The sequence below is a fragment of the Microtus oregoni genome, unplaced genomic scaffold, assembly GCF_018167655.1.
Source record: "Microtus oregoni isolate MIOR12 unplaced genomic scaffold, Mior012 000001F_ref0000356, whole genome shotgun sequence".
NCBI classification, from domain to species: Eukaryota; Metazoa; Chordata; class Mammalia; order Rodentia; family Cricetidae; genus Microtus; species Microtus oregoni.
In genome coordinates, this window is record NW_024543060.1 from 92,479,176 (window position 1) to 92,502,578 (window position 23,403).

The following is a 23,403-nucleotide window of genomic DNA, read 5'->3' on the forward strand; positions in this document are numbered from 1 at the left end:
GGCAGGTTACCACCACAGCCCAGCAATGAACAAGCAAGCCCACTCTGCTTCAGAGCACTCTGAAGTAGGAAACTGCCTGGTTCTCATGATTCCATGAGGCAGGTAGAGACTAGGCTGCTTCCAGCTCAATGTGAAAAATGAAAAGAGAAACCGGATAGTGGTGGCGCACGCCTTTAATCCCAGCACTCGGGAGGCAGAGGCAGGCTGATCTCTGTGAGTTCGAGGCCAACCTGCCAGGCCAACCTGTCTACAAGAGCTACTGCCAGGACAGGCTCCAAAGCTACAGAGAAACCCTGCTTGAACAAACAAACAAATCAGTTCCTCACTTTACCTCCTTAGAGGGCTCAAGGGTTCCAAATCCTACCAGAGCCAGAAAGGCAATGAACACAAAAACAAAGCAAAAAAGAACTTAGGGTGTAGATGTAGAGAGCTGGGGACAGAGACAAACTGTAGTGGGCAGGCAGTTTCTTCCTGGCTTATACTACCGTGCACAAATGTAGGCTCAGAACTGCCACCGTGTTTGGTTTCTACAGAGAAGTCAGAAATACGGCTTTTCTGTGGAATCTCTCAGCTACTAAATGTTGGTTCATTTTTTTCTTAAGGGAGATGAATGTGGTCAAATAAAGTATGTTTGCCGACCAGACCCGAGTGCCCGCTCGCAACCTCAGACCCCGCCCAGCAATGACCAAAGAAGCATCTGACAAGAAATTCACAGGCCACTCTGAACCCTATGCTTGTCCCTGAGATTTTGTTTTTTGAAGACCTTCTCTTTACTTCGTTAGTGATTCTTGGCAGCCTGCCTTTTATCCCAGCCCTGCCACCAAAACACTCTCAGAGGGATAAATATTTGGAAGAAAACATTTCTACACACCAAGCAGCTGCTATTTAAGGGTTGGGATGGGTGAACCTCCGCAAGGAGAGGCTCACCATCCTACTAACTGATGGTCTCTGTCAGTTTGACACAATCTGGGGTTCACCTGGGAAGAGGGAACCTCAACTAAGACAAAGGCCTCCATCAAATTGATATAGACCAGTCTGTGGGCATTTTTCTTGGTTAAACATAGGTGTGGGAGGGCCCGTCCACTGGGGACAGTGCCAACCCTGGGAAGGTGGCCCTGGGTTAAACAAGGCTGCGGGCTAGTAAGGCACGAGGAACAGTCTGGTAAGCAGTGTTCTTCCGGTCTTTGCTTCGGTTCTTGCCTCCGGGTTCCTGCCCTGACTTCCCTTCATGATAGACTGTCTGCTGTAAGATGAAAGGAACCCTTTCCTCCCCCAAGCTGCTTTCACTGCCGTGTGTAATTGCAGCAATAGAGCGCAAGCTAGGACAGACGCATATCTTACAGTGACCATGAGAGCCCTTCTAAGGCATGTTATAAAATACATTTCTCACAAAAGAGAAGATGCCACTAAAATGTATTTCTTCAAACACATACTATTAAATATGGGCAAAAGAGGTATATACCTGATGAGAGTTTTCTTGGTTCTATTTATTTTGATACACTGGGGAAAAATCAAGTGTCTAAAGCCAGGCAAATTATTAAATATATAATAATATATGCACAAAGCAAGATTTTATGTGGTTATTACAAATCATATGTTAATAATGAAGCTGGAAGGTGTCACAAAATAATTATAACTTGACAAAAAGCAAGTGTGTGTGTGTGTGCATGTGTGTGTGTCACAGTGTGCATAATGTGCCCTTTACCAACTTGATCTCAATTATTTCTAAAAAGAGAAAAATCTAAAAAAAAAAAAAAAAATCAAAGCAATCCTTAGCAGCTGCCTACGGTGGAACCGGCATCTTTATCTGCTCTTGTAGGCTTCTCTAAGGCTTTCACGCAAGTTCTGCAGCCTGCTCACCTCTGGCCCTCGGCAAGGCCTCCTGTTGACAATCTCAGGAGATACATAGTTGGGGGTTTTAAAAACTTTCAGAGATCTTGTTCTTGCCTCCCTCTCCTTCCAACTCCCCCAACCCTTCCCCCACAGGCTGCTCACCTCCGGCCCTCGGTAAGGCCTCCCGTTGACAATCTCAGGAGATGCATAGAGCGGGCTTCCACAAAATGTCTGCAAGTACTTGTCCTTCTGGTACAGGTTCGAAAGCCCAAAGTCAGCGATCTGCAAAGAGAAGCAAGACCCACGGAGATCTGCATGAGTGACGTTGCTAGCATCTGCAAACTGACTGGAACCTCAGTCTCAGCCAGCCTTGTGAGTCGAACGCCTCCTGTGCTCCACTATTCCCAGCCTGATTTCCAATTGCGTGTTAGCAATGTGCTGGATGAGCCACATGCCCGGGGAACTTCTGGGGCTGAATGCCACAGAAGCTTTTTTGAATGAAGCCCCTCAAAAAAAGCCTATTTTTGTTTAAAAAAAAAAAAAAAGTCATCCTTGGATGAATGGAATGTCATTCAAAGCAGCTGCACACAGACACCCTTAGAAAAGGCATCCTTGGGGCTCGGATTGCACTTCATTGCTCCGAATTCCACTTGCTTATCAAGGCCCCTGACTGGCTTGCAGGAAGTTGGTGGGAAGCTCTACAGAGTGTGTCCTGTCAATCAGAAGAATGAACCAGCTTCAGCTCCTGCGAAGATTCCAAGGAGCCCTGGGGCTTCAGCTTCCCTCTGCCTAAAACTACAGCTCTGCTCAGCCACAACACAGTGCCAATGCTGTCTGGGGCACGCTGGGTCTTTCAAACACGCGCGCGTGAGAACACCCATTGCGCGTGCACACAATCGCCCACCACAGGGGCTTTCACACGGGCTGGGTGACTCTGCATGCCACGCAGGCACTCTGGCGGAAGTGTGTTTACATTTCGGGCCCACTCCCATCCTTGCAGACTGGCGCTTATCAGCCTCCCTGTAAAACTGTCATTGCCGTGGACACAAGATTAATAGAAATCTAGATTAGCCCGTGTTCTTGGCCCTTGTACGGAAAAACGGTATTAATCAACACACACGCAGCATTCCCAGACCCTGAGCCACTCAGCGCTAGGATTTAAAGCCACAATTGCTAAGTAGGAAGACACCACCAGGTGTGAATGCACTCAGAAGCCTCAATTCCCCTATCTGTAAAACGGGGGTAAGGATCTTTCCTGCCCCTAGGGTGTCATGACAATTAAAGGGCATAAAGCATATATCAAGTGTATAGAGCAGGAATGGCACATTTGTCTTTAAGTCCTGATAGGTGACTGATGTCAGGACATGTGAGACAGCATTTACCGTAACACCAGGGACCGTCAATAAGAAAGAAGGAGACGGTCAAGGAGGTGAGCAGTCGCACGAGTGAATTACTCTGAACCACAAAATGAAGAAGTCCTTCTCTTCTTTGACGTGCATCAGGAAGGTGGTGAGCCACTGGGTCTATTGAAGCATCTGCACATTCACCAGAGAGAACCAACCAACCGGCTGTGGGCTTGCAGCTGGGGCAGCGGCCAACATCAAACAACAATGTAACACTGCTTTTGGTTTCTATTCTCTCCACTCCTTAAGCTCTTCTTTGGGCCGTGGTACGCATTTCCCATCAACGGCCATTATTTAAGGCCTCCTTTCTAAATAAATACCACTCTACAAAGAAACTCAAACTAAATACAAATACCGGCGACCTAAGAAAAAAAGCAAAATGCACGAGGGTGCAAGAAAAACCGAGGGTTAAACATAACACGGCCACGCAAAAGCCCATCACATTGTAGAACTGATCCCCATGTTTAGAGAAGGCCTGGATGGCAGGAAATGAAGTTGCTGAAGGTTCAGAGTCCTAAGAAGATTGGCTGAGGATCACAAGGAACAAGACACACAGGGTCTCTTGGGCTACCCAACTCTGTAAAAGGACATTTCCACCCATTAGCTTCACCTCTTACCTCCTGTAACTAACAGAGGCATGCCAATCAGGCCGGCTCTACTCCTAGCTGATCCTTGAGCCAGCATCACTTCCCAGCATCTTAGAGGACAGACTCTGCAGCCCCACCCAGCACTCTTGCTGGCAAACTGTTCAGCTTTGGAGAAAGAGGCCTCTCTGTTTGTGTGTGAGGGTATGTGTGTGTGTGGGGGGGAGTTCTGTTGTTGTTGCTGGTGCTAAACTGTTGCCTTGTCCCCTCCCGGATCAGAACCACCCTTTGATCTCATCCTACCTTCTGCAGCTCGGCTTCCACTCTGAAAGGCTTCAGAGAAGGTAAAGCTCTGGAGTTTAATTTGCACTGCCTTTGTGACTATCCATCCCCTCTAGAGGTGTGCCCTAGCTAAGTGAAAACCGGAGTCAAAGAGATAAATTAGGGGGGGATCATTCACGTGGCGGCGGGATTAACCCCACTTCAACGCAGATGAACCCTGCAAACAAGAGAGGTTTGAAATAAGCCAGGCACAGAAAGATACTCATTGTCTGATTCTATTTATACCCGGTCCCTAGAGTAGATAAATTCATCGAAACAGAAAGGAGAACGGTAGTGATTGCCGGGGGGGGGGGGGGGGGGGGGGGGGGGGAGGGAGGCTAGGGGAAAGAGAAGCAAGGAGCCAGGATGCAATGGGTGTGGAGGGAGGTGCAGGTGCAGGGGAGGGCTGTGGTCCTCAGCTGGGTGCTGGGGTGCTTCCTGCCTCTGTGCTGAACACTCAAGTACAGTAGGTTTTAAGTTACATTACGCATATTTTGCCACCATCAAAATAGAATGAACCCCAAGGTCACTGTGAATGACAAGCTCACTTGATGGGAGAGGAGGCAGCAGCTGGTTGGTTTTTAAGTGCTAAGAAAGGAAGCTCTAGACTAGGCTCCTTAGGAATGTCTGCCAGTCCCTTGCAGTGTCTTGGAGGAAGTGCCCTGCACTCAAAGATCAGAGGCTTAGGAGTCACAGGAATAGGGGCTGAACTTTGACCCTGTCCTTACTAGGTAATCATTGGTTAAGTACCACCATGTCACTCAGTTTGTCTATCTGAAAAGTGGACTCAGAACCCTTGCCTATAGAGTTGTTAACAAAAGGACTGGAGACTGTAAGTTACAGCCATCTCCATTAACAGCTGGACGCCGACTCATAATAGAAAGCCCTAGGACCCAATGACTGACTCAGAGCACGAGATAAGATTTCCACCCATGTATGAGAGAGGCCGGTCCAGTGTGGGAGGCCACATCACAGGATGGGAAGAAGCTGGTGTACTCTAGTTCCAAGCCCAGCTCTGTCCCTTTCCAGTCCTGAGGCACGCCAGTCAGTCTAGCTACTCCTCCCTGGTCCTTGCCCCAGCATCATCAGCATCACCTCACAGCATCTTAGAAAGCAGACTCCCGGGTCCTTCCGGGTCCTTCCCCGGGGGCCTGCTGAATAGAAAGTAGAAAGCTACATTGTAACAAGATCCCCTCTGAGCCTGGGACTCTTTATCTGTAAAATGTGACAGATGCTCACACCATGGTCTACCAGGAAGGGCTGTTGAGAAAGCAAATTAGCAGACACGTGGCAAGTGCAAACCCCAGGTCTACCACATAGCAGGCTTTCAGTAATGGAGTTTTGACACTTCCTCCTCTCTGAGTCTCAGCTGTCTCTGCTAGGACACGGATCTGCAGTAGCTGTAACCAGAGCTGAGAAAATGGCAGTCAGTGGGGAAGAAATAGGAGCATCGCTGAGAGCCAGGCACTGTCTAGGAGCCTGACACAAACCTCCGCAGTCAACTCTCAGAACAGCCCTCAGAGAAAGGTCTCATGGTTATTTCCTCTTGGCAGATGAAGAAACTGAGGCAAGGGGCTTGCCTGAGGAGTTTACCCAGAGCCATCCTGACCATTAAACTCCGTGTCAAGGGGAGTTATTGTTCACAGGAAATGGACTTCCCTTGACTCCAGGAGGATAGTAATTCCACGCAGGAAGACACAGTCCATCGCTCCTTTCCGGCCTCAGGGTTAATTACTGTGACTTTACCCAGGACAGCCACTGTCCTGTGCAGTTGCAAGGAACAATGAGCAGGAGGGAGTGGACTGGTTTTCGTCTTCAGAAGATTTACGCTCATGTGGTCTTGAGACCAGAAATGCCCAACCAGGAGCAATCTGGGAAACTCTTAACAGAGGGTGTGGCAAGGGTCGCACTACAAAGGATCCTAATGCCCAGCCAATGTCATCTCTAGTGTCCTGTATGGCTGCTCTGCCTACAGTGACGCCATCAGCCTTGTCACTGGCACTTGAAGATCGTCTCCCGGGGACAGCTATCTGCAAGTCAACAGCGCTCTACATAAGAGGAAATGAAAGGACCCTTGGGTGACCTTCCTTCAGAGGGCAAATCTTGGGGTTGACAGGAAAGAGTAGAACCTGGGGTGGGGTGAGCAATGGTTTGTAGTCTCATTCCTGATTAGCTATAGGAACCTCCCTGTCCATCAAAATGAGGCAGGCAGTTCCACCCCAGAGAGGGTTTTCACAAGACCTGTCCCAGGTCTCTGGCCTCCAGCAGCTCAGTGAAGTTCCCTTTTCTCTGCAAGCTCCATCCATCAGACCCTTCTCCCCAGTCTTCAGAACTGAGACCTGTCACCACGTCCTCCACAAAGCCCTCTGCTCCATCTGGCTAGACAGACACACCTCTTCCTGTTTAGCATGTCCAGATGGCATGGAAGCATCTGGCCTGCCAAGGGATAAGAACTTTCTGGAGGAAGACCCCCTAAAGAACAGACAGACAAAGAGGAGTGGAAAGGGCATCCCGGACAGAGGGAACAATATGTTCCAAGGTCAGGAAGTCAGACAAGGCTCCACAGATTTGAGGAGTCCAAGAGCTATGTAAAGGAGCCTTCCCGGACAACCTCTCTGAACAGAACCACCAGGCTCCGTCCACACCCTGACCTGATTTCCCTCGCTGGACCTCTGCACCCCGCATTCCTCTGTTTATTGCTCTCCGCCCCAACTGAAATCCCCAGTCCTCTCGGGGAACCGACTTATCTTCTTTGCCTTCTTAACATCTGTTGACTCATTATCACTACCAGTGAAGACTGCCACACTCTGAGCTCCGAGACAAAAGAAACCTGGCTATCTGACTCAGCATTAAATCCCCCAACACCCAGCACAGGACTAAAGATAAAGTATCGGAGACTTGGTAAGTATCTTATGAACAAAGAAATATTGCCTATAGCAGATATTCAGTTCCCGAAGGAACAAATGAATGACTGCAGGCCGCGGAGGGACACCGCGGTACAAACATGCAGCACGCATACATGTGTGCACACACGAGTGAACAAACTAGTTAATGCAACAATACGTAGTTCTCACACTTGTCTAACCAAAGCCGAGGTCCACCATCCCCAGCCTCATCTTGCTAAGCTGCCAAGACTCCTATCTCATCTTGTCCCTGCCAATCAAAGTTTCTTTCCTGAGCCCCAGCAGCCAAGCTTTCGTTGTCACAGGGGGCAGCGGATCATCTCCCCTCCGCTCCTCTACCCTGAGCTCAGCAGATTCCCAGCCCTCTCGGAGGAGGTCAGCTGACCCGGGCAGGCGCCTGGCCCTCTTCCGGGGAGGCACTTTTACCGGAGCCTTCGATGGGAATTGTCGGCATTCCATTCTCCCAGAGAGTGGGATGTGAATCTGGCCTGTTTTTATTAATTGCAAATTAATGCTAGGCTGGGTGCTATTTTCGGCCGTGCTTCTACGGAGAAAGGAATGCGATCCGAAAGACTGCATCGCGCTCATTCCTTCTGCCGCTGGGCTGCGGGAGTATTTTTAGAAACCGCACCCTCTTGCTGTGGTCAGATAAATAATTTCCCAAGCCAGATGTGCTCTCTGTGAATTGTCCTCAGGCAAAGGGAAGAGGAGCGGGCCACACAACTCACACCAATCACACCAAAATCACAGCAACATCTAACAAGTTTAAACCAGAAGCCTCTTTAGGGGTTTCCTGGGCTGCTACCCTGCTTCCTTAAACACAGGAGACATGGGCCGACAATGTGACAACGCCCCCCCCCCCCCCCACACACACACACTCTTATGAAGACCTTGCTGCTCACATCTGGTGGGTTGGTTGGTAGCACGTTTGTACCCATGCCCCCCTAGGCCCAGGCAGCGATGGCCCCCTTATTCGCACAGAGGCCAGCTTGTGGCCATGTGTCTGACTGCTTCTGTCAGCAAGTGTCCTTTCTAAACACGCGGCTGCAAAGCGCTGAGTCAGGAAGAACGGGGCCCTGTACAGCCGGAAGACAGATCAACACCAGCTGAAACACATTCTTAAGAACCCTTGGAAGTGGGTGTGAGATGATGAAAAGGGTTTGCCTGGCAGTCAGACATGTGAGTTCCAACCCTAACTCCTGTGCCCCCCAAATCAAACTGTTCTAAATGACAACATATGCCAGGCACCACGGGACGCTCTGGGAGAACAAAGACACAACAAACTCCTGATTCATGGTTCGATCTCAGGCACCATGCCTTAGACGTTCTGGGTCGGAAAACAACCCCCAACATGTTTTTTTTTTCAAGTAGAATAACAGGTCTTTGTGGAATTCTTGGAAACAAGGGAGAAAACAGTAAATAATGGATTTTTAAACGGAAAGATTTTCTTTGTTGGGCGGGGTTCGAGAGCGTGCCTGCGTGCGTGCGCTCGTGCATGTGTGTGCATGCGCGCATGCGTGTATGTTCCCAGCTTGGGAAATGCCAGGCGCCGAGCAGAGATTCCTATTAGGAAAAGGGCAAAGAGACATACAGGACCAAACTTGAATTTTGTAAAGTACTGTGTGTGCGACTTGGCGTGGCGTTTGCAAAGGGAATTTCTTCCAGGCTGCTGCCCCTCTGTCCCCTATACAATTCCTTTCTGAATTCTAGCCATTCTTCTCCTCTATTAGGGAATTAGATGACTCCACAGGAAGCTATGCGCTTATCACTTCTGGGACTACACCACGGGACCAAGAGGTCACACTGAACTACAGAACCCAATCCCCAGGCGAGAGGCTCACATTCCAGACCTTGTAAAGACTACATTTAGTTCCGAGGGCTCTGGGCGACAGGTGGCAAGAAGAATCTGGGCAGAAACTCACTGAGATCAATGGATGGTACAAACCCCATAGAAGGCAAGGCTCCAATCGGGCAGCAGGGCCCAGCCACCACTCCCCTGGAGCCACTTGTCCCACCAGCTGGCTTTCCTTACCATACTTCCTCCGGGGACCAGTCATTTAAGAAGCTCTTGGGATGGACAGAGTTAAAAGTGCTGTCTTATTTGCCTATATTTTTAGATACAATCTTCACATTTGTTACCAATGCCTACAATTGGCCCGCAGAAACGCTAAGGAACACTCACTGGAGATAACGAACAAATCAACCCTAGAGACAGAGCTAGCCTCCCTACTTCACAGGGGAAACTAAGATCAATGGGTGAGAAATTTACCCAAAATCCTGCCATCAGTAAGAAGCGAAGCCGCAGAATAAACCTAGGCTTTCCAATTCCAGAGCACAGACTCATTTGTACACAGTGATTTCAACAGTGGTGGCACACACCTTTAATCCCAGCACTTGGGAGGCAGATGGATATCTCTGTGAGTTCGAGGCCAGCCTGGTCTACAAGAGCTATTTACAGGACAGGCTCCAAAGCTACAGAGAAACCCTGTCTCGAAAAACAAAAACAGATAAACAAATCTTAGCATAAAGAGAGAATACCTTGGAAAGGCCCCCGGAGCAAGGCTGCAGCTGTTACTACCACCTATTTTGTGACTGTAGAAACTGGGTTCTGTGGTTTCCCATTGTCAAGGAGCTAGGAAGCCCCACAGCCCATAAGCTGTCCCCCTGTTTCAATACTGGGGTCTGAACCAGGGCTTCATACATGATCAACAAGTGCTCCACCACCGAAATATAGCCTCAACCCATAATTGTTTAACTTGATAGTTAGTGTTCCTTCTAGAACAATCCAAAAACTTGCTAGAAAGGAAAAGGGAGACCTTGAGATTTCACTTCCTGTTCCTAGGGAGAAAGACTTCAACCAATTGTTTTCATCAGACTCTATGGACAGCACAGAAATATGTGACTGAAGCCAACTATTCTGTTGAGCGGGGAGGTCATGGGGATGTGTCCTTCAAGGACTGTCAAAGAACCCTGGTGGCTGACGGTTGACTGTCATGTTCTACAAACAGAGTCCAAACTCCAAAGCAAGGATATGGTCCCATCACACGGCCATCAACAAGACAGCAGCAGCAACAACAGAAGAGGAAGATGTAAGATTGTCCCTACGCCTTTTCTAGTGACCAGGGCCGAGCCATTCACGTCACAAGTGTCCAACTGGAGGGGGCTCCTGCAGGGCCGGGAGTGCTGAGGCCATTTCATAATGAAACCCATACAGCGAGCTCCGTTTATTTTGAAATGATGTTTGCTTATTTTGCAGGACATCCAGACTGCTCCCCAGGAGGCTCTTCAACCCTGGAGAGCTTTCTCCAGCTCCAGTGGCAGCCAGAAAAAAAGTGAACTCCACCACCCATCCTCCCCCCCCCTTTTTTTTTCATGGAACAGGGTTTCTCTGTGTAGCTTTGGAGCCTGTCTTGGCACTCGCTCTGCAGACCAGGCTGGCCTTGAACTCACAGAGATCTGCCTGCCTCTGCTTCCCGAGTGCTGGGATTAAAGATGTGTGCCACCACCGCCCGGCTTCCCCTTTCTTTTCTGAAGACTGATTTCTAATTATGTATATGCACACATGTCTGGTATGCAGACCTATGTACATGTGAGTGCACTTGTCCACAGAAGCCGGAAGAGGGAGTATGATCCTCTGGAGCTGGGATTACAGGTGCTTGGGAGCAGCCCAATGTGGGTGCTATGAACTGAACTCAGGTTCTCTAGAAGAGCAAGTGTTCTTAATGTGGGGGCATCTCTCCAGACCTCAAGTCACTCTTTCTGAATAAATACTACCACCATTGTACCCAGCTCTCAGTCCCATAGTTGGCTCATAAGTGAGAGAAAGATGAGGGGTGGGAAGTCACAGAGACGTGAGCCGGGAAAGGCTGCTAAAGCGGGTGTGAGCTGTTTGCCTGTACCTTAGCCCTGACCCTCAGCACTTGGGGAGTGGAGGGAGGAAGGGCCCTTTTGTCATATCATAGCTGCATAGGGATAAGGAACTGGGCTGTCAACCTTTATACACCAACCACTGTTATCTGGACATGTTTTCTAACCTGTCTGTGCCTCAGTTTCCCAATGTGTATGTGAGTTATAAAATAAAAACTGCCCATCTCATAAGCTGTCTGAAAGAGGGACTTATGAGAATCTTAAGTAAATGGGAACTTAAATACATACATACACACATACACACATGCATACATAGGAAATGCATATGTCGCTGAAATATACAAGAAATACGTATGTTACTGAACTACATAGGAAATACATATGTTACTGAACTACATAGGAAATACGTATGTCACCGAACTACATAGGAAATATGTATGTCACTGAACTACATAGGAAATACGTATGTCACCGAACTACATAGGAAATATGTATGTCACTCTTATGATAAGAAGTCCAGATTGTGCACTTCCTGCTGGCAGGGACTGTGTCCCTTGCTGTCCTAGCAGGGAAAAGAGAGTCTGGTAGGTAGTAGATTCCTTAATGCCTGCTGGCTGAATTAAATCCTTTGAATGAGCTAATTGCTGGGAGTCTTTCCCAGAACCTGCCTGCCAGCAGAGGGAGTGGCTGCCTGAGATTCAGGCCTAGGGGAAGCCACACCTACCCGCCACAGCCAGGCCTTGTCTGAGCTTTACCTTAATATTGCAGTTATCATCCAGCAGTATATTCTCCAGCTTCAGGTCCCGGTGGACCACACCATTCTGCAATAAGAAAACAGGAGAGAGGTGAACAGGAGTGGGTGAGATGACGTACGGCAGGAGAACTAGGGGGAGGCGGGGCAGAGGGGACAATCTGACAGACCCTCCCTGGTGGTCTCCACCTCCATCCTTCAGGCCTGCTCCCGCCGTCAGGACGCTCCCCAGACAGCGCCCAGCGACAGGAGCGCATTACTCACTTGCTGTGTGGTTAAAGGAAAAATGACTGGAATCCATTCTCCCTCAGAGCCTGTAAACCAGCGGGGGGATGCTTTTTGGGAATGTAATTCCGCTGTACGAAAGCAATATAATCCCAGGCAATGCAGACCCGGTCTGAGATGGGATCCAGGGGGAGCAGCAGACATCTCAGCTGGGGACACGGAGCATAGGGCTCCAGGGACAGCCTGCCTGCATGTCTGTCTGTCTGTCTGTCTGCCTGCCTGCCTGCCTGCATCCCTCATGCTGGACAAAGGCCTGACCCAGTCTCCCAAGCTCTGTCTGGAATACTTCCGAAGCAGCCAGCCGGAAAGACTTGGAAGTCCCTCTCGCCACTCTGCAGGACGCGGGACTGATGAAAGGGAAGAGGTGGTTGCCCGCCAAAGAGACCAGAGCCACTGGGGACTGTGATACCATGTACCCTTTTCATTCAGGCGAGCTCTGACCAGTCTGGGAGCTGAACTTTGGAGCAGCCAGCCAGTCTAAAGGGAAGAGGACACCAAAGGGCTGAGGGCGGGGCTCTGCCCAGCAGCCATGCTTGGTCTGCTTAAGTCTCCCAGGGGTGGGCGGCAGAGAGAGCAGTGGACTGGAAGAAATGCCTGGGGCTGTATGGATGCGCTGCAGAATGGGCTCCCAACCAATGGCTTCCTCAGAGGAGGCTGCCTTGTTGAGCAAACTGACGGGCATGGCTACTGTCAGTTCTCTGTGGTGTGTGTGTGTGTGTGTGTGTGTGTGTGTGTGTGTGTGTGTGTCAGCTTCTAATACCTCCACAATCCCTGACTGCGGAGAGCCAGCATGCATTCCTGCTACTGTTTTTGCTAATCTGAGCTCTGAGGAGGTGATTGAAAAAACAAGTCTCCTGGAGAAGAGACACAGAGAACAGGGATGCTGGTTCTCTTTAATGAAATACCCAGAGAAGTCTGGTTCACACGGCCACATTCCTGGCTGACATAAGAAGATGGAATGAGTCTAAGAAAGTCCCATTCAGACACAATCCGCACATTCACACGCTTCGGATAACGGAAGTACAGCCTGTGGTGCTTTCCAGTGTCACTTGAGGATACGTCTGATCACGAGTGTCTCTCGTGTCCACAGAGGTCAACCAACGGTTGGGGGAGACGACAGGCAGATCCTGAGGGCTCACTAGCAAGTCAGTCTAGCCAAACCAGCAAGCTCCACGCTAAGGGAGAGACCCTGTCTCTAACACTCAGCTGGGAAGTAACTGAGGAGGACACCTGACATTGACCTCTGACCTCTATGCACACGTGCACAAATGAACACACCTGCACACACGTGCGCGCGCATGCATGCACACACACACACATACACACACACGGGATTTGAATAGGGGGGATTTTTCTCTCCCCATTCTGTAAATTCTCCACACATGTTGCAATGAACTAACGAGACCTTTACGGTATTAAGCGTGTCGCGAGGTGTCCGCAGGCTGTCTGCAGCGCAAGCGGGCGAGCCCCGCCATACCTTGTGGCAGTAGTGCACCGCGGACACGATCTGCCTGAAGAAGTGTCTGGTCTCCCTCTCGCTGAGGCGTCTCCGCTCGCTGATGTAATCGTACAGCTCTCCTTTGCTGGCGTATTCCATGATGATCACAATCTTATCTTTGTTCTCAAACACTGTGGGGAAGGGGAGGTGAACACACAAACACTGTCACCCAGCAGCATTAATCAGGACTGCAGGGAGGGAGCAAGGGAGACCCGTGGAGACGTCACTGACCCAGATGGGGGTTGGGGGGGTGCCACAAATCTGTACATTCAACATTAGGAGGACTTGGGACAAGGGTCGCTTCTCTCTGTCCCTGGACAAACCTTGTACAGTTGAGAGAAACATACCTGGGTCTTTTCAGCAGAACTCACTCTCATTAACAAGATCATTTCTCCCCAATCCCCTCCCACCCCTGCTCGGTCCTCCGTGGAGAGGATAGAGGAGAATTAATGGGACTGTGGAGACGGCTCTGTAGGTAAAGTATTTGCTGCCCAGCACTCAATAACATTGGCTGTTATTGTTTATTTTAATATTACTGGACCCCCAGCACCTGGCACCAACACACACACACACACACACACACACACACACACAATGAGCAACTGAGTTGAACTGGAACCTGCCTGAAGCCTTGGTTCCCTGTCCTTCCAAACCTTGTCACCGGCTGCTAGACGGTCACCCGCCCTGCCAGTTCCTTTTTGGCTCCTTCCAATCCAGCCAACCCTCTCTGATAAAATGAAGGGGAAGGAGGTAGGAAGCAGGGAGAGGAAAGGGTACAGCCAGATAACACTGGCTGCCCCGCTGTCTGCTGGCCTCTCTGGACCCAGCCACTTTGGCTCCTATCAGGACTACAGCCTGGAGTGCACTCACTTTTCATTAACCATAAATTCTGGAAAGAAGGGAAGGTGGCCTCGACGTATGTGTTTCAAGCTGATGAAGGAAGCAGCAGGCTTCCTTTTTTTTTTTTTTTTAAAGGCAGGGAGAAGGAAGAAAAAAGTTAAGTGCTTTGACACATAAAATACACAAGAACCTCACATCTCAGACTCAGGAGCATCCCTAAAGGAGGTTGGGACTGTCATCTGAAGAACAGGCGGCATATCTCCCACAGAGAGAACTACCCCAGAACTGAACCCTCCCTTTTCAACCGCATACTTCAGCATAGCTCAGTGTGACATATTGTACACTAAGCAACTCCTGCTGGCATGGCCCGATGGCATGGCCTCTAAAATACACACATTGGGTCCCTCCACCTCTGTCACTCCACCACAATTCCACCCTCACTGGCTTCTAACCCTTCTCTGTCACCCCACTGCCAAAGGGCCGAGAGGCAGAACACCAGTATGGCTGTGCTTCCTGGAGCACAGACCCTGGAAGGTGATTCAACAGGTGAAACATTTGGAAAAAGCTCCGACGTGGGCTTGGCTGCCCTTGAACAGCAGGTTCTTATCTTAGGTTCTGCAGGTGAACCAGGGCATCTCCGTGGTCCTACTCACATCCAGAGGAAGTACAGGAAACACGGGATGCGTGTGATGGATCTGAATGAGACCGCCCACCCCCTTGTTGTTACAGGCAGTCGGCAGGGCCACGGGATTCCCCTCATGGTTAGGCCGGGCTATGGGACACCATCTGCAGCCTCTATAGGATGCAGGCCACGTTTACAGTCAAGGCTCAAATAGCACATTTGATGAGCTAAATGCCAAAGAGGATTCTGCATTTGGAGAGCATAACGACTCTGTCAAGAAGGCTGCAGAAGGCTCTTGAGTTCTTTCTTAACTACAACGCCAAGTACCGTAGGCCTATTGAGTGCCAGCCCTGTGCTAAGAGGCATTTTGTGTGAATGACGTCATTTGGGTGTGGCCCTTTAAACGTCTTAGTTTACAGAGGGGAACACCTGGTAGAGCAAGGCTCAGAACAATCACCATGACTACAGAGAGCTCAAGCGGGGCCAGGACAGGATGGTGCAATCGGCCTGCAGGCTCCAAGCGTGGCCTCTGCTACCATCCAGACACACCAGTCCTTCTGCCTGACTCTCATGAAGCAACGACACTGAGAGAATTTGGGGGGCAGGATCGGAGAGCTGACTCAGCACTGTGTCTCTGTCCCCCCTGAAGAACCCTCTCGCCCATCTTTTGGGCAACAGCTATTTTTTTTTTTATCCAGGACAGCCCAGTTCTCACAACAGCTAAGGGTAAAGTCTTGGGAACTGGCACTGAGGAACGGCCAGCTCTTGCACCCAAGACCTGAGACTCCTTACCCACAGCGAAGGTCACTCTGGGAGAGGTGGGGGGAATACTCGTGACCATTCTTCTTACAAAACGCACCATTCCCCTTGGGCACTCTTACAACTGGTTATTTATAAGCCCAGAAATCTTGTCTGTGTTTATGTTATTAGTCACTAAAGCAAAGCTTATTTTCCCTCCGTGGGGAAGGGTTTCCTTTCTGAAAAATGAAAGCCTGTGTCTCTTGGCCAGACAGTTCTCACCCAGAAGCGTGGTAGCTCCGAAATGGTAAGGAAAACGGCGGCTCTTGGCATGCCAGGCCTACCAGGAAACTGCAGGCCCTGAATAGAAACTTAGCTCAGCTTGAGTCAGCCTGCAGCATTGTGCCAGGACCCTGAGGTGCCCAGCCTGGGTTTCAATAAGGCAACAAAGCAGCATAAAGCACCTACTATGGGGATGGCAGTGTGGATAATTAAAGATGTTACCACGTCAAGAGAGGGAGATGACAGGCTTGCTGGAAAACAACACGAGAAAATCAGCATACAGAAGTGTTAGCAGGGCCCAGGGAACAAGGAGCAAGAAGAGGACTATGCATGAAATATTGAGGGAGTGTCCTGAGAAGCTCCCAGGCAGCCAAGCAGGTGAGTAAACATTGTCAAGACAACAGAAAAGGGAGAAAGGAAGGCCAGAGGAGCCTCGGGAATCCTGGACTTTTTTTTTTTTTGTCAGCTGATGATTTATTGGCGTAAACGCAACCATATAAAAACATAAGTTATGAAAAACACAGTCACGATGTACCCTCCCATCCCCCAAGCCCAGTCCCTAAGCCCCCTTCGGTAGGAGGCCAGCCTGGCGCCACCTCAGCGCATCCGGTAGTCAGTGGAGCAAGAGAGCTCACATAGCTGGCCCTTGAAGTCCAGGTCGATGGTAAAGTCCAAGTCGCAATTGTTTTTGGCGTTGGGCCTCATGCCAATGGTGCCAAAGATCTCCTCGCCAGTCTTCACTGTTAGGTAATCCTCCATGTAGAACACAGTCTGCTTCCAGTGTGTGTATGGGGACTCAGGACTGGTAGAAAAGCCGGTCCTCTTGTGGCATCGGGTGAACTCGATGTTGAAGTAGGCCACCAAGGCATGCACGTAGTCATTCCTCTTCACTTGTAGGCAGAAGGGGGAGGTGAAGGTCAGGTCCTCTACCTTGACTGTATAAATGTCCACCTCCTTTATGAGGCAGGCATTAGTGACCAGCTGCTTCGGGTCCACCACGTCCACCAAGGGCTCCTTGATGGCCACGTCTTTGATGCAGGACATATCGAAACCATATACATTCTCCCACCAGTGGATCTTGTAGTCTTTGTACTGCCGGTCCTCGATGGCCGTCACATAAAGGGTGGCCCGGTCTGGGAAGATGAGGCCATCAGGTGCCAGCCACTTATCACGGGCATGCAGCACGGTGTTGAGCATGGACTCGTAGAAGAGACAGTAGCCCATCCACTCGCTGATGATGATGTCCACTTTCTCCACAGGCAGCTCCACCTCCTCCACCTTGCCCTTGATGATGGTCACCACGTGGTCTAACTTGTTGGCTTTGACAATCTTCACAGCATAATCAGAGATGCTTGAACATTCGATCCCAATGACCTTGCGGGCTCCTGCCTTGGCCGCAAACATGCAGAGGATGCCGGTGCCCGAGCCCACGTCCAGCACAACCTTGTCTTTGAAGAGGTGCCGATTGTGAAACATGGAGTTGCGGTATGTGAGGGTGCGCACCTCATCCTTCAGCATCTCCTCATGGATGCCAAAGTGGGCATAGGAGTCAAAGTAGTAGTCTTTGGACGTCATGTCTTCAGCGTTGGGCTTCTCACTGCTTTCTGCTTGGCCACAGGAAACCTCCATGATGCAGTTCGCGGCCTCGGCTGCCGCCATCTTCACCCAAGTCCTCGGGCCTCCGAGACCCCCCCTTTCTTCCAATCCTGGACTTTTGAGACAGCTCAAAACTCACTTCCTGCCAGACAGTGACCTCGCTTTCCCACACAACATGTTTCTCTCTCTTCACCAGTGACTGCACGCCACGCACTCAGCACAGACTGATCACAAAGATCCCGCGAAACCGGTGCAAGGGGCCAGGAGCTTGGGAGCCAAGGGATGGCTTCTGTGGGTTTTAGAATAAAGGCATTTAACTATTGAGCTGTCTCTCCAGCCCAACTGGGAGCATGCCTGCACGCCACACGTCGTCTGATGCATATCCGTATGCACTGTTGGTGGACATGGTTTTACTATGACTCTCCCTCCATGCATCCACTCTTCCGGCGCTGTGCTCACAGTCTCTCCTTCATATTGTCCATCTCACGGCTGTTTCTGGACACACTTGATCAGCCTGTGAAGTCACTGTCTGAGCGTTCTGCTATGTGTTAAAGCCGCTAAAACAGGACAAGGCCTGGCCTTTGCCTTCGAGGGGCAGTGTTCTACTTGGAAATGGACGGCGCCTACCAAATAATCCATGAGCCAAACTGGATGGCTCATGCTTTTAGTATCTAGAGGACCAGAGGGAAGGACCAGTGGTGTAAATCCGAATGAGTCTGAAAAGGTTCCTAGAGAAGAAGACGCATGGAACCCAACAGGCCAAAGGACGAGGGGTTTGCTTTGATCAGATGCTATCCCTATTGTTTTGGAACCAACTACCCAGACACTTCCCCTCTCTTCTCCCCGTGTCTTGCTTCTTCCCAAAAACCAACCTGGATTACTTTCCTTGTTTTTTTGTTTATTTCTATTTCGGGGTGGTGTGTGTGTGGTGGGGGGAACAGACTGGTTGTTATAGTAACGGCTGTTCCTTCATATTCAACCTGGATTTTATCAGACATTCACTCTGACAGTCCATGTCCTCCGACTTCTGATTGCCTGGCTTTCACAACTGCGCTAATTAATCACACGGCTTCTAACAATTCCCTTTTGCTGCCCCCAGGGTTAATAACATAACTTGTACAGCTTGAGCAAGTGTGTGACAGAAAAACAGCATGCTGGCCCGGGAGAAACACCGAGAAGTCAGGTGACCCTGGGATGTTTAACCAACCACTGGCCATTTCTGAACCAAATACATTAGGCCTTTTAGCAGGAGAGTGAAGTGGGGATCAGTTTACAGGATCCTCTGGGTGGTGGCAGATGGTTCTGGAAAATGAAAATTGTCTTCCTGTGGAGATGGAGGAGAGCTTGATTCATGTGGACTCTCCAGGAAGGAAGACTGGTTTGCCGGTTTTAAGGAAAAGGAACAGGGCTTAGTTAGGATGGAATGGCCAGCGTTCTCTCCATGGTTGGTTTGGATTCTATCTGCCCAGGGTACCCCTCACACCAGACAGCGACACTGTTTTTATTGATGTCCTCAAACTGACAAAAGTACTCTCCACTCCCACGGGACTCACTTTGATTAAAGACAAGGAAGATTCTCACGGAAACCCCTAGCCTACTTTTTTTTTAAATTTCAGAAACACAAGAATATCTTCTTGAAAGAGCTGGTTCCCGCCTAATTAGTCATCATTACAAGATTAATTCTTCAAAAGCGCATGCCCAAAAACCAAACTGCAAACACCTCAAGGGCTCACGGTTTCACGAAACAGTCCTGGGATGTCTGGGAGCCCCCGCCGCGAGGGTGAGAAAATTCAGCTGCACTAATAGCTCCCATTGTCAAGGGGGTGGTCAGAGCTGAATCACAGGCGGGCACTTCCCAGTTTGGACAATGGAAGGCTTTCTGGTTCACACGTGTCTTACAATACACCAGCGCTCATTCTGACTGCTGGCTGGAATGCTGGAGAGAAGCCATACCCAGGCTGGCCACCCGCTGCCAGAGGTAGACTTTGGGGGACCCAGAAGAAAGGAGATGAAAATGTAATGCGTGTGGAGGGGTACGGGTATATTCCTGACTCCCAGGACCCTGGGGAGGGAGGCTCGTCGGGGTTATAGAGACCTGGTCTCAAAAGGTCAAACAACTGGAAAAAAAGCAAGGTATGGGTACAGTCTGGGGAAGAGGAGACGCTGAAGGCTCACTAAGAATTTTGTCCCTATGCCAGGGTTACAAATGCTGTGAGAGGGCCCAACAACAAATTCTAGGAGATCAAAGAACAAGGCTAGGATAAAGAAGAGGGGTCTCAAGGGTGCCAGCCTGGACTAGACCCAGCCTCCTGGTGGTGGTGTTGTGTGTGTGTGTGTGTGTGTGTGTGAGAGAGAGAGAGAGAGAGAGAGAGAGAGAGAGAGAGAGAGAGAGAGACGGGGGGGGGGTGAGAGGACAGCGATGAAGGCAGTAAACTCACTTGTGCAGACATCAAACTGCTATGAACCCCTGCAAAATTAAGTCCAGTTCTCTCGTTCTCCCCTCTGTCTCTCTCTGTAAGATTTCTATTATAAGATATATGCATGTCTAGGTACAGATAGGAGTTTGTGAGTGTGGGTAAGAAGAGGGTAACAGATACCCTGGTGTTGGAGTGACAGACTACGAGCTACCTGATGCAGGTCCTTGGCTGGGAAATACTGAACCATGAACCATGTCTCTATTGCCAAGCAGAGCATCCTAACCAGGGTCTCTGTTTCCATTCCTGGTGCTGCTCAGTGGACAGCCATCAGCATCCAGTGAGGTCGCTACCACAGAGAACAGGTTACTGCATGAGGTGTGTCAGAACTGACGGAGTGGTGGGGAGAAGCATATGAGTCCCCAAACAAACCAACCCGGACAGAAGTCATAGGTCACCCAACCTTCCTTCAGTAGCCACATAAAAGGCCACTCTTCGGGGTCCCATGAGCCTTCCTTCCTAAATGCACGCTGTGGATGGTCTAAGCAAATGATTAAGCAACCCCAGGTCATCTCAAAAGGCCCTATATTAAACACAATATGGTTTTATTTAGTCTTTAAAAACTTAGCTTCAAGTACAAGTGGCATTATTTGAAACACTAGAAAAAAAAATGAATTCCAGGAAACTCAGGAGGGCGAGGCAAGACAGGCAGGGAGAAACGTTAGTTTTTTGTTTGTTTTATTTCTAATCTCCGGCCTCTAGAAAAATGACTTGGGTGTAATCAAATGAAAATAATACACTTGAAGGTCAAAGAGCTAATTTAACAGGAAGCTCATTTAAAATGTGGTTGTGCTGCCATGCAGCCGAGGCGCTCACCCCTATAGCTAGCAACAAGAAGAGCCCTCGGGGACTCAGGGACAGAGGAGGGCCGTGCACTTGGGTCCAGTCTGCAAGGCTTTCACTGGGAACTTGGGAGGCTGGCAGTGAAGGGTGGATTAAATAAAGACCCAGCAATTTGCCATGAGTTCGAAAGAGTAAACATAAGCCTAGCACGCTGCTTTGCCAAGTTCAACAAAGGGTTTCATGGGACCCCTGAGGAGGACAGCATCCAAATGGCTTATAAGTCAACCCAAGGCTAAAGGTGTCAACCACTGCTCTTTGGTGACTGTGGCCAGAATGCGCTCTCTGACTCATTGACCACAGATGGTTAGAACAACACAGGTTTCAAGAGGTTATCGTCCTCTTGGTCGCAAGAATCACTCCACATTTCTCAGCCTGACCGACTCAATCAGAAGCCTTGGGGCTGAGGCGCAGACATTATTGTCACAAATGCTACAGGAGGGAGTGTCCATGTGTACCTAATATGCCAACAAGGGGCCTGATTAATATGGTTAATGTTGGGTACTGTGTTGGTACCCAACACCCACACCAATAAGCATCTGGCACCTCACTTATCTTCAGATGTCATATACATAATAATCAGGATAGAGACAGCTCGCTGGGTAAAGTGCTTGCCACATAAGCACGAGGACTAGAGCATGAATTCCCAGAACCGTGTCACAATCAAATGGGCTGTGTCCCTTCTGGAATCCCAGCACACAAGAGACAGAAATAGGATCTCCCAGAGCAAGATGGCTAAAGAAACAAGCTGTATCAGGAGGGGTGAGTTCAAGCGAGAGACCCCACCTCAATATACAAGGTGGAGAACATCAAGGAAGACCAATATCAATCTTGGGCCCCTCACACACACATATACACTTGCACATACACGTGCAAATACTAGCACACTCATGCAATACTCCTACACAAATGCAAATGCATACACACATGCATACATGCTACACATGTGATAAAATAAAAAGACAATACTCCTTAGCATTTATTAACATATACCTAGCGGTTCTATTCATTTTACATGTAATCCTACAGCTGTACAGAGTATCAAGACATTATCCCACTGTACAGACAAAGAGCCTGGGCCTCCTAGGGTTTACACAGCCCTAACACCCATTGCTCCCACACTTGTCCGACCAGCACAGTACTTGGAACATAAGAGCTCAACACATTTCTGATGAGCAAAGAGTAACTACACAAATGAATGGTGCAGGATCAACTCCACCATCTCTGCCTCTGTGAGGGCTCAAATCAAGACCCATTCCTAAATCAGGACCTGCTTACCCGTCTTGCCTCTCAAGACCCCTGGACTGTCACACTAGAGCCCACAAAATACGAGGTGCTTCCACCATTAGCAACTGGATTTATGGGACACAGATTCTTCTTTCTTTTTTTCCTCCTTTCTTCCTTCCTTCCTTTCTTTCCTTTTTTTTTTTTCTGTTTTTTTGAGATAGGGTTTCTCTATATAGCCCTGACTGTCCTGAAACTTACTCTGTAGACCAGGCTGGTCTAAAGAAATATCCCGTTCTGGAAGGGTTTACCATAATGCTACGTAGCACAGACAGCTTTTATGAAGCATATTTGGGGCTGGGAGATGGCCTACTTGGCAGAGTACTTACCGCACTCTGGTGCTCACGACTCAAACCAAGTAATCAAGAAAGAAACTCTATCAATAATTAGCATCCACCTGCACATACTAATGGGCATGTACTCATGCACAGCATACACGCACATGCACGCGCATGCGCGTGTGCGCGTGTACACACACACACACACACACACACACACACACACGTGGGGCGGTGCGGATGGAAAAACAGTTTTGCCATCAACTAGGTAGAAAAACCTGGGAAGAGAATGTTAACAAGGATTCTGGAGATCAGGCTGTCTGAGGGTGGGAGCTTGTCTTCATTACTTTAATGGGCAGGCAGATTGCCCACCATGGGCAGCGCCATTCTTTTTGCTTTGGGTCCTGGACTGTATAAGGGAAGCAAGAGAGCTGAGCACAAGCAGTTGTTCAACCTTCCATTCCCTCTCTTCTCTCGACTATGGGTGTGAGCAGCTAGCTGCTTTAAGTGTCTACCATAATCTCCTGGCAACAATGGAGAGGGAGGTGATAAATAATATGAAAACCTATGTTAATTTGCTTTCTAGAAAGATGGGAGGAACCTTTCACGGACAGCAACTCCATCCAAGTGCTTTGTGGTAGGAACCCAGAGCTCACTTGAGAACACAAGCTCCTACACCTTCTCAAGGTGTAGGCTCACAAGGCAGCGCAGGAGACTGATGTGCTGATCGAGAGAGGTGCACATCTGCTTCATTGCTTCCTTTTTTAAGTTTAAAGATAATGTTGTAAACATGCTTACTAAGGAGATTGATCATAGGTAACGAATACCAAAATAAATCTTCCTCTGTGTTACAGGAAACCAGAAATCCCTTTACCTAAGATAAAAGAAATGCAAGGATCACCCACCCCCAGCACATCCCTACACAAAGAGCCGATAAAGAGACGCAATCAGATATTGCCAGGAAAAGCGATATCCAGAACCCCAGAGGGCACCAAAGTGACGGC

General features: G+C 49.3%; 2 protein-coding genes across 2 annotated transcripts in view; both read right to left on the reverse strand.

Moving 5' to 3' along the window:
- Window positions 1-23,403, reverse strand: part of Nuak1 (NUAK family kinase 1) — a 65,818-nt gene that overhangs the window by 7,772 nt on the left and 34,643 nt on the right. Inside the window, exons 3-5 of the mRNA XM_041665265.1 lie at window positions 13,425-13,576; window positions 11,667-11,732; window positions 1,996-2,115 (exon numbers count right to left, since the gene is read on the reverse strand). Coding sequence (XP_041521199.1) covers window positions 1,996-2,115; window positions 11,667-11,732; window positions 13,425-13,576 — 338 coding nt within the window. The remainder of the gene's footprint in view (window positions 1-1,995; window positions 2,116-11,666; window positions 11,733-13,424; window positions 13,577-23,403) is intronic.
- Window positions 16,395-17,607, reverse strand: LOC121456807 (protein arginine N-methyltransferase 1-like). Its single transcript, XM_041665278.1, has one exon. It carries the CDS (start codon window positions 17,584-17,586, stop codon window positions 16,525-16,527), a length of 1,062 nt encoding a protein of 353 aa, XP_041521212.1. The 5' UTR covers window positions 17,587-17,607; the 3' UTR covers window positions 16,395-16,524.